General features: G+C 30.2%; 1 protein-coding gene across 5 annotated transcripts in view; it reads right to left on the bottom strand.

Moving 5' to 3' along the window:
* LOC129989456 (uncharacterized) overlaps positions 1-12,382 on the bottom strand; it is a 302,200-nt gene that overhangs the window by 25,567 nt on the left and 264,251 nt on the right. For 4 of the 5 annotated variants that reach the window (XM_056098002.1, XM_056098004.1, XM_056098003.1 and 1 more), the window contains 2 exons: positions 7,773-7,966; positions 2,082-2,168 (listed from right to left, as the gene is read on the bottom strand). In XM_056098002.1, the coding sequence (XP_055953977.1) occupies positions 2,082-2,168; positions 7,773-7,966 (281 nt within the window). The remainder of the gene's footprint in view (positions 1-2,081; positions 2,169-7,772; positions 7,967-12,382) is intronic. The other variant, XM_056098005.1, reaches the window with a different exon arrangement.

The following is a 12,382-nucleotide window of genomic DNA, read 5'->3' as shown; positions in this document are numbered from 1 at the left end:
CGTTGATCTGATAGGAGTTATTTTTTTTTTTTTTTTAAATATAAATATATGCTCTCACCGATAAGCACTTTTAATTTCGCACCCATTTTTGAATGTTTTTGAATCTGCTTGACAAATATGTGCAAAATTCAGACATCCCCGTTTCACTTAATTTTGTATTAAAATCTGCATTAAGTTGTAGAATAGCGAGTATGGCTAAATATTGCTTTTTTTATTTTTAGAAAAAATCGAAGAAACCAAAGAATTTGGTCTTCAAGTTTTTAAAGTCTGCAAATCTTGTTTCAAGTTCATTTCTAAAGCTTAAAATTCATTCTGTGTATTTATGATATGAGGCAATTTCCTCTAAACTTGATTGGTTCTTGTTAAGAGTCAGAAACGAGTTAATTTTTAACTGCTTCTCCCAGCTTTTCAAATTTTTTTAAAAAAATTCGTTACGTATGTTTACAAGGCCATAAGGACATTCGTTGTAGGTAACGAGTTTAAAACTCTTGAAATACAGATGCGGATGACGAAGATGTAAAACTTTTGATGTAGATGCAGAAACAACAAGCCAATAATGGATTATTTGGCGATATTTTACTCTTTGGTGGAGGGAATAAGCGAATTCGTTCACACACGTCTTATTCCAAGCTGCTCAGAGTTTCAACCATTTATAACCTTGCATATTTCACAGCGGTAGCGTTTGAATGATGCATTTTCTGTGGAGATTTAAAGTGCTGATGGAAATTTTTGGCGACGTCATTGCTGTGATCGACATTTCATTATGCTTAAACATTTGCACGCCAGAACAGAACAGAGTCTTTTATTCTGTGGCGGCTGATTTCTTTGATCGCTTGAGTATAATTTACGCTCCTTCTTGAAAACATTTATTGGAGGTTTAATCACACACTTTCAGCGATATCATTTGATACGGGTAATAGCAAAATTTCGGTATCAGCGTCTCATTACCAAGGACTAGAAATCAGATCCATACTCAAAATCTTAAAGACTTTTTCACTTTGTTATTTCTTGTCGAAACATTTTACATTGTTTATGTTATAATGACTTCATGGAAAATGAATTTGAAATGGAGAGCCAATTTTCTATGGAAATGGCCAAGGATTGCCAGAAATCGATGTACAAAATACTAGTACCTTTTTCAGTTTTTTCATAATGGCATTTACAAAGTATAAGCCATAAGAACAGAAAGGTTTGCACGAAATCTCAGGGATGCTTGAGTAAGACTGCAGAAATATAAAAGATACAAAAAATAATTTTCTTTTAGGTATTTAATTATTAATAAAAGATTGAAATGTTACAGGATATAATTGAGCGCTTTGCTTAACTCATTTGAGGAGTTAAATATTATTACATTGGAATTCAAAATAATCCATTCAAAACATTCAATTGCTTGATATTAATTTCCAAATAGGATTTTCACTGACTATTATTTCGTAATATGTACACATTTTAATTTCCAATAAACTGATTCGACAGAATTTATGTTCAAATAAGGATCATTATTGTTATATGTATTAAATAATGAGATGATTTTAAAAAATGGCATACCTTGTAAGTTATTTAACAGCTTAAAAAGTCAATCATTTGGACGAACAATATAGTGACCAAGGGTGCTTAGTATAAAGTAAAAGAAGTCCGTGTCTATTTTTCCATGCTGATTATAGTATCTGCCTCTTGACTATTCGGTTTAGGAAATTTGCAGATCTTTTCTTATAAAATACAGCCGCAGTACAAAATTGTTCTCTTATTTCATTTCATATCTGCTGTCAGCGAAAAAGAGAAGACAAAAATTTTGCACGCATTATTGAAGAAAACAATAAAAGAAGGAATTTGGTTCTAACTATTCTTGTCCAATGATTGCCTGATTTGTTCATTTTATTTCATCCATTGCCAATCTAAATAAATAAAAAAAAATAATATTACGCTCTGAAATTTAATATTTTAGTTTGATGTATTGGCATCGGAGTGTGAAGTCGTGGTTTGCCAGGTCATTAAGCACTGCGAGAGGAAGGGAGGCAGGAAATGCTCTACAAACGGACGCTACGCATGCAGGCTGGCGAACAGGATGCGCATATACTTACGCGGCGTCTTTTTTCTCTTTGCGGTGGTGGACCGGCGCGAGGGCTGATCGCCCCCTGTCCTTCGACGGCCGATCGTCCTTCCATGTCCTGGGGGAGGGGAACAGTTAAAAAGTCACAAACAGGAGGGCTTCAAGCATTTCAGATCGTCTAAGTTCATGTTAGAGTAATTACAATGGCAGACGATTTTGTTTTTTATGCAATTAAAGAAACGTTATAAAAAGTTTTAGAAAAGGAAAATAATCTTTTTAAATATTTGTGTTTGCAAGGTTTCCAGCAGTTACGATGCTGGAAACCTTTTATGATTACAGTATTACAATTTGTTTTTAAATTTTTTACCTTTTTTTTTTTTAATAAGGATACAAGCATATGAAAAATTTTGCCTATCTCCTTTATTTCGTTGGGAATTTTGTAGGAAATCAACCATTTAAAGAAAAATAAATAATAAAAAGAAGTTTAAAAAAAAGGCGCAAATTGTTATTGGCACTTTACGCAAAACTTTTAACAAAATTCGTGAAGTCTGGTAAGTTATTTTAATATCAACCAAAATAGGATTAATATTTATTTATTAATATATATATATACAGTACACTCCCGAATATCCGACCTAATAAGACGGAAGGATAGGCCGGATAAAAAAAGCCGGATATGCTGGAGTTCCATGAACTCATTTCTTTGCTCACCAATACCAGAAGACAAAGTTTTTTAAATCCAAAACTCACTCTTATAATACGTATTTTCTCATTTCTTACTGAGTACTAAACCCGCCATTTATCTGAAGCCACACAGAATGTGACCGCGGCCGCCGCCTGGTGAATCGTAGAAGCAGTTGCTGGTAACGTGTCGAGTTAAAATAGAAGGCTCTGTATTGGTAATTTATATATGCTTATATACTGCACTGCACGTTTCAAGAATTCATTCGAGAAAAAGTAAGTTAAAAGATACGAACTGTTCACTTTTTAACATAAATTCTGTAATGACCGATTCAAATGCAGGAAACTTAAACAAAACATGAACGTAAATCGTAAGCTTCATTCTCAAGAAAATTGAATAAAACTTATTTTATTTTTCACTAGTAAATGATGCACAGACATGAAAAGGTAATCCTAAGATAAGAATCAAAACTCAGTTTTTGAAAAAATAGGCCGGAAGTACAGAAGCCAGATCGTCGCGAACCGGATACGCGGGAGTGTACTGTATATCAATTATTTCTTGTTTGCTCCAAAATGGCGGAGAAGAAAGTCGATGCGTTTTTAGTGAGAAAAAATTATTTTTATCAGTTGGATTATTTTACCAACCTCCATATTTCTTAAATATTAAGTATATTTAAATAATAATTTTTAAATTTATAGAAAAAAATTATTTTTAGCAATTAAAATCTGTAGCAAGTGCTTCATGCAGCGTAAAGTTTGCTTCGCTTATTTTTTGTCTTTAAATTCGAATGAACGCTAAGCGGTGTAAATAACACTTAGAAACTCATTTCATGAAGCTGACGTGAAAAGATAGCAGGTGATTCATGTAAGGCAAGTTGCTGCCATACCGATATTTTTGCTGGCTTTCGGAACTGTGCAAGTCGATAAATGGAGCCATTAAGAAGCAGTGGCGCAACCGGGGGAAAGCGTGGGCTCGCTAGCGTAAATATTAATTTCCTACCTGGAAACTGCTGACAACAAGCATTCGGCGCTATTTTCAGCCCCGGTATTTCGGATTCAAAAAGAAATTTGCCAGTTGCAAAGAGTTCATAAATAAACTGAATGAACTAACTAACTTCTTTACTAAAAACATCAATGGAAACGACGAAATAGAATTCTGAATTTTTTTTAAAATCGTAACTGATTTCTTCTCATGAGAAGTCCTAGTTCCAAATTTAATAATAGCATATTTCTCTGTCTTTTCTTTATTTGCAAAAGAAAACTCAATAGCTTTTATTAAGATTCGAAACCCAATTTCACAGGATCAGGGCGAGCGACATTAAATTTGCGATCTGCTGTCTAATATTTTTAAACTGTTGTAGCGTGGGAAGTGTTCAGAATGAGGTATCGAAATAGCTGTTGTACTTGTCACCTGACTGGGTTCAAAATTATTAGGACACCACAACCTCCAAATGGGAGGTTGATATAACTAAATCAATCTATAAACTAAAGAACAGTTTTCCTATATCCAATTGTCTTACCTGCTGTAATAATTTTTTCCTCACAACAAAAAAAAAGATAACACAATTTGATCTCTTATCAGCCATTGTTTACTTTGTATATGACGTTATTTACTTATTTTTGACTATTACTTAAAATACTGCTTTAATTATAACTCACATTTTATTTTATTTTATTATGATTATTAGTTTCTGATAGGTTAATTGCATTAGTGTTTATATATTTGATATTGTTTTTCATAGTAATTTTTTCCATATTTCTTTTTCCTAATTTTATTTCCTCCTCTATTTTTTTTTGTTTGTAATAATCCTCATAATTTCATAAATAAGAGAGTATACTAATTGAAAACCTTAATATTTGCCTAAGTATAGTTTAAATGAAGTATACATATTAGGATTAAATAAAATTTGAGAAATGGGTTGCATTATGGTGAATTGCTTATTAAAGCTTTTATTTAGATTTGATATTAGAAAATTGTGTTAGAACTTGGGTTATTACAGCATTTCTTTCAAACTTCTGAGTGTTGACATTTGCTTATATTAAAAAAATAATTCATAAATTACAAAATGATGCACTGATATTTATACATATTCTAGTTCTCTGCAACATTTTTTTTCTTTGCGTTAATCAAATTTAAGTAAAAATAAAAATAGATAAAAAAAGCATTTCAGTAATATATTCTGCTTTTAGTTAACTTTACTTATTCTGTAGTTGCCTTAATTTGAGATGTTTTTATAAAAGGATATGCATAACAATTTGTATTTTTTCTAGAAAACTAAGAATAAGCTGAAAAAAATATTTGAAGCAGCATTTCTGTAAATTTAATCTTTTATTTTGCAAGGAATAAATTCATTATAACTGCGAATAGAGCTACGCACGAGTTGTTACAAGTATACAAATATTACAAACACGGTCAAAAATTATTTTCAAAAGTTTGAAATCTCTGCAACAAAATTGTTTTAATTTTGGAAAGGTGATGTTATTATATTATTTTTGCTTATTAACAAATGATTAAACAGTCAACAGCAGTTTTTATATTTAAAATTCTACAACCACAGATATCAAAATTTGTTTACTCGACATATATCTATATTTAAACAAATAAAATGCTTACAGAAAGCTAAAAAATAATTATATGAAAAATATTTATTATATTTTTATATAATTTATAATATAGTACGCACATTTCCAATATGAATTAATAGTGTGTTTTTGTCAAATAAAGGTGGGATTATCAAAATTCAGAGACTCGCATTGCAAGTACGGCATTTCTTCTAGTATTCGAAGGGTAGTTTCAGACAGAGTTTGTGTACCTCACAAAGAAACAAGTATAAAATAGCTTTCATATGAAACCAAATGGATGTCCAATGACATATGAGAAATCATTCTGTTTTAAAGTAGCAAATCCCATACAGTTTTAAATTGAAAAGAAAAGTTGAAGAAATGCTCCATTTGTTACCAAGTAACTACAAAAACAGTAAATTTCTGTCATAAGCCGACTTAGCTGCAAAATATGAAAAGACGTTTAATAGTACCATATGATATGTAACCAGGTATTCTTTAAACAAATGCATTTATTATGAATAAGCATATCGTTCAAAGCTGCTGTTAAGAAGCTTTATAATGAATTAGAATCTCTAAAAAACTTAAAAGCTAATCTCTAATAAAATGACATGTTTTTAATTAAACTATAATTAAAGGTTTGTTTATAAAAGCCGTAATATTATTATAGATATGGCATTTCAATATTTTAAATTACAAGTTCTCGCCTACTTCATTATGAATTGCCGAAATTCTTTATTTTTTTTTTATTTAGCATTCATTTTGAAACGCGATTTCTCATTCATTTTTATACCTTCAATTTCTTATTTGTTAGAATATTAAATATCAAACGATATTTTTATTATTCTTCACTAATATATAAACCGTTTGGTTGAGAAACGAGAAGGATTGTTGCCACTGCTGAGGTGAAGATGAATGCGATGACGTCAATGCGAATCCGCTGATTATAACCGTTCTGTGCTCTTGAATGTAGATGTAAACGACGGTCGCCATACATTCTTAGTTTTATGAATAAACGATTAAAATGTTTATCAGTGTTAAAATCCATTTCCTTCTAAATTTTTCCTTGAATGAATGATGAAATATTTCAGATCAAGTGGTGTAGTTATTTTATGTTAATTATTCTTAGAATTGGAAATTGTTTGCATAAACATCTTCGTAGAAGTTTACGACATCCATAGTCTCTTTTAATGTGTTATTACGTAAACATCAAATATTTTGTTTTGAAATTATTACTGGAAAATCTTTATAAAATTTGTTATTCGCAAAAGTTCTAGTGAGAATAACATTTTTTTCCCACCATTATGAAAAAATTGCATCGGAAAAATTATTGTAAAAGTGATGGTCTTTTTTTTCCCAAATAAACTGAATGAATGTGCAAAATAAAGTTGTTTGTTTTTTAAAAAAATATTTTTTTTCTTTTTTATTAAATTATTACCAATAAATATCGTTGTGATCTGTACCTCTACCGAAACATCTATAGCCCCCCCTTCTTTTGTATATCAGAGAAATTCAGCCAATAAAAACAAATGACGGCTGTAACCGTTCGCCATTTTTAGGATAATTTGTTAGAAAATATAATGAAATTATTCTCTAAGTATAAAATCTTGATCGAACTCCCCAGGCATCAGCTAATTAAGAAAAAGAAGTTGCTTCATGTCACTGATTTTAAAGTAAGTGCCAATGGGTTCAAATTTGATGCTGTTTGCGTAGTTAAATAAATGTGTGGCGGTGATTCCTGAAACAAAATTAAATGACGGTAATCTTGATTCGGAAAAAAATTCTGGCACAAAGAAAACAGATCAATTCGATATTTTCCGGCACTTATTAAACATTGCTTTTTTGTTCCTTCTGTTATTCTTTTATTTCTTTAAACTTTTCCTTCTTTTTCTTTTTCCTATACGACAATTTTTATTTGTTCCCATTTTTCAATTCCTACTATTAGTTCCCACTCTCCCTATATTTATATATATATCTTATTCAAATTTTCCATCCTTAATAAAATACTTTTTATTCATCCACTCAAGTTCATATACATTTTTTTTAAACTTGTAGTGGATGACATTTAATGTTAATACAGTTTTTTTCAAATGTTAATTCATTAATTATTGAATTTAATTAATTTTAAATATTTTAAATAGAATTTTAGCAGTTTGTAATGACAATTGAAATCAACAGGCAGTAGCTCAATCGGTAAAATGCAAGGATTTCAGTATTTTTCACGTGAAGGAGAAGAATGCGTGTTCAATTCTTGCGAAAGTAGGAATTGACTTTAATTTTTTTTTATATAAATATTACTTGTTTCATATACTTTTCTTTTTATTTCTGTAGTATGAAGAAAAATGAATTTGTATCACTTTTTCATGAATCCTTTTTGATGAATCATTTAGCTTGATATTTTATTCTTTTCCGTACAATAAAATAAAACAAAACAAAATAATGATTTTCCTCTTTTACGAAGCATGTTGTGGCCGCTTACCTGGAGGAGGAGGCGACGGAGACGGGTGAGAGCATGGTTCTGTCTCGCACCAGAAGTTCTAGGGGCAAGGGTTCCGAAGAGTGGAGGGGCGCCCCGGTGTAGCTCCTCTCCCTGTACTGATTCGCCTTTTTCAACCTCTCAACCACTTCGGAGTACCAAGCGTGCTGGTCTTCTTCCGAAGCGGCTTCGTTGTCCTGCGGAGAAAACGGTTTTGTACTGAAGTCTGCATAATAAATTCGTCACAATGTATGATCACTGTGATTGCGAAGAAAAGTTGAAATTTCCATAACATATTCATTACAATGTATGATCACTGTTATTGCGAAAACAAAGATAATCGAGATCACTATGTGATTAACACTGAAATTTGCATAACATTTTCATTTAAGCTTTGCAAGGTAAGATCCTTGTGCCTGCGAAGACAGAGGTGATCATACCTTGTGCATGATTACTGCAAATCAATGCACTTGTGTATGATCAAGGTAAGGACTACAAAGTTTGATCACTGAGTCTATGAAGGCAGAGGTGATCCAGATCACAACATGAGAAATACTGAAGTTTGCATAACATATTAGTTTAAGGTCTACAAAGTAGGATACTTGTGACTGTGAAGACAGAGGGTTACTACATGATAAATAGATAGATTAAAATATGATAGAAAATTTTCATTTTATCATGCCTGGTACTGAAAATTTATTGACAATATGTGGAAATATTGTTCAAATTAAAAGATCTTTGCCTTTTATTTTGAACCATAAAAGATAAAGATTTTTTCATTTTTTGTATAGTGTTCATGTTTCTTTCAAGTATGGACACTACATGAAAGAAAGTTTAATAATATCACTGAAAACGGATGACTTTAATAACATCCATTAACAGTTAAGATCTTTACCAAGGAAAGGAAAAGAATTTTAGTACATTTCTTAATTTTAATTGTTATCAGTGATTTTATTTTTTTTAAATCCCGAAAGAGTCTTTTTTAACTGCAAATTTAAAAGTCAGGTATCCAGCAATAGATGAATAATAATAATAATAAAAAAACGCAAATTGTTTCAAATCGAATTCTTCATGCTTTGCTTGGAAGGGAGCATGCAAAAAGCACAGTGCATGTGTATCAAGCTAGGTGTTACTGTTAATATTGTATGTTGTGAGCTAAATTAAGTGATACGTAGCCTTCAATATTTCAAGAAATAAAAATGTCTACTGAAAATCTCAGTTATGTTGTGGGAATGGAAATTAAACAAATACGCATTTTGCTTATAAAACTGTTTACTCTGTACTTTAACTTTGTATCAAATTATTTATTTTTATGAATTGCATGTTTTATTTATCAGATTTATGTCCCAACTTTGAAGCTATTTTGTATTCTGTCAAATATGTCATCTTGTGAGAACTGCAGTGTACAATATATATAACTTTTTTTTTATTAATAATAAGTCAATCCTTGCGCACCACAAAGTACAGCACAAGGCTTACAGAGGTAAGTTGAAACAACTGCATACATAGAAATAAAATATGTACATATAAAAATAAGGATGAGAGAGAATCAGTACAAATAAGGAACCTGGATGACAGAGTACAGTGGTTTACGATCCATTTGAGCGAGTTACTGAGGCACAGCAATTCTGCTTGGAACACACTACACTCATCGGGAATTCTAAACATAAAGTGTTCCATTTCAACTGCGTCTTGAAACACAACAAAAGCAAGTCCAACACGGTGGTTGAGTTTACTGCCATCAGTAAAACACACTACAGGAAAATTGCTAAGAGCATTGTCCTTATAATCGATAATTTCGATAGGAACACGTTCAGCAGGATGGGGAAGATTGGAAAAAGACACTTTGGAATCTTGTGTAATTTTTATAACGTTATCTTTGAAATCTTTATTTTGAAGGACGAAAAGGTCAATTGGGGGAAACCCCGAAATGACAAAGCAGGCTTCGTAGCGTACAGTTCTGTAGCCACGTATAAACTCTAAGTAAGATTCTTCTTTGAATTCTACGAAGATTTCGACAGTTAATCTTTTTTTATATATATAACTTTAGTGTATATATTTTGTTTACAACTGTAAATCTGTGCCAAATTTTGGTGTCAATAGGCCAAAAGACATCCAAAATACATATTCTCGTGACGGATTAAGTAAAAATGCTTGATTCATACCAAACATCTATATTTCATAAATATCGCTCATCAATATCGTACACGTTATTTATGGCCTTATCCTATGTCCATATTTTTATGCGGAGGCAGGAGGATAGAAATTTATTGGAGATTATGCGAGAAAGCTTCCAGGAGACCTCCTCCCTCTGCTTCCAAAATAAATTGCAGCATTTATAAGTATTCCGTTGTTCAATACATCGTAACTTTTTCATTTTTGTATAGTACATTTAGCAACATTTGCAATAGAGTCTGAAATCCTTAAAACAGTATACGATTACGTTCGAATCTTAAAAGATTTCACATTGAATTCTTTAAAAATTCTGGCATTGATTTCAAATATTTTAATTTAGTTTGTCGCATTTATAAAATATGTCACACTGATTTCTTCGAAAATTCTAGTATTAATTTCAAATATTTTAATTCAATTGATCATACTTATAAACACAACATTTGCAATAGAGAGTCTGAAATCCTTAAAACAGTATACGATTACGTTCGAATCTTAAAAGATTTCACATTGAATTCTTTAAAAATTCTGGCATTGATTTCAAATATTTTAATTTAGTTTGTCGCATTTATAAAATATGTCACACTGATTTCTTCGAAAATTCTAGTATTAATTTCAAATATTTTAATTCAATTGATCATACTTATAAACACAACATTTGCAATAGAGAGTCTGAAATCCTTAAAACAGTATACGATTACGTTCGAATCTTAAAAGATTTTACATTGAATTCTTTAAAAATTCTGGCATTGATTTCAAATATTTTAATTTAGTTTGTCGCATTTATAAAATATGTCACACTGATTTCTTCGAAAATTCTAGTATTAATTTCAAATATTTTAATTCAATTGATCATACTTATAAACACAACATTTGCAATAGAGAGTCTGAAATCCTTAAAACAGTATACGATTACGTTCGAATCTTAAAAGATTTCACATTGAATTCTTTAAAAATTCTGGCATTGGTTTCAAATATTTTAATTTAGTTGGTCGCATTTATAAAATATGTCACACTGATTTCTTCGAAAATTCTAGTATTAATTTCAAATATTTTAATTCAATTGATCATACTTATAAACACAACATTTGCAATAGAGAGTCTGAAATCCTTAAAACAGTATACGATTACGTTCGAATCTTAAAAGATTTCACATTGAATTCTTTAAAAATTCTGGCATTGATTTCAAATATTTTAATTTAGTTGGTCGCATTTATAAAATATGTCACACTGATTTCTTCGAAAATTCTAGTATTAATTTCAAATATTTTAATTCAATTGATCATACTTATAAACACAACATTTGCAATAGAGAGTCTGAAATACTTAAAACAGTATACGATTACGTTCGAATCTTAAAAGATTTCACATTGAATTCTTTAAAAATTCTGGCATTGATTTCAAATATTTTAATTTAGTTGGTCACATTTATAAAATATGTCACACTGATTTCTTCGAAAATTCTAGTATTAATTTCAAATATTTTAATTCAATTGATCATACTTATAAACACAACATTTGCAATAGAGAGTCTGAAATCCTTAAAACAGTATACGATTACGTTCGAATCTTAAAAGATTTCACATTGAATTCTTTAAAAATTCTGGCATTGATTTCAAATATTTTAATTTAGTTGGTCACATTTATAAAATATATCACACTGATTTCTTCGAAAATTCTAGTATTAATTTCAAATATTTTAATTCAATTGATCATACTTATAAAAAACATCACATTGAATTCTTTAAAAATTCTGGCATTGATTTCAAATATTTTAATTCAGTTTGTCGCATTTATAAAATATGTCACACTAATTTCTTCGAAAATTCTAGTATTAATTTCAAATATTTTAATTCAGTTGATCACACTTATAAAATACATTACATTGAATTCTTTAAAAATTCTGGCATTGATTTCAAATATTTTAATTCAGTTTGTCGCATTTATAAAATATGTCGAATTGAATTCTTTGAAAATTCTAGTTTTAATTTCAAATATTTTAATGTAGTTGGTCACACTTATAAAATAGGCTACAGTGAATTCTTTGAAAATTCTAGCATTGATTTCAAATATTTTAATTCAGTTTGTCAGTTACATTTATAAAATAAGCAAGTGAATAAAACCACTACTAAGTACTAAATTCTAAAACACTGCGACTCATTAAGTTTCTTCATCATTTGGCATCCGGGTCTATCTGAAAAGCACCATCGAACGCAAAATGTTGTTTTCCCCAAAATAAAAATGTTTCCTGAAGTGACGACCGTCTTTCCAATACCAAAGCCAATCTCGATGTAAAACAAGCATCATTACGCTTTGCAACAACAGAAAACATTTGGAGGAATCTAAATACAAGAAAACGAAAAAAAAAAAAAGCCTTTGCGAAAAGCTGGAATTGAAATCTGCAGCGGCGTGTCGTGCAAAATGTTGGACTAAAGATTGAA

This window comes from Argiope bruennichi, chromosome 10 (assembly GCF_947563725.1).
Source record: "Argiope bruennichi chromosome 10, qqArgBrue1.1, whole genome shotgun sequence".
Classification (NCBI taxonomy): Eukaryota; Metazoa; Arthropoda; class Arachnida; order Araneae; family Araneidae; genus Argiope; species Argiope bruennichi.
The sequence above is the reverse complement of the archived record's forward strand: the minus strand, read 5'-3'. Positions and strand labels throughout refer to the sequence as shown.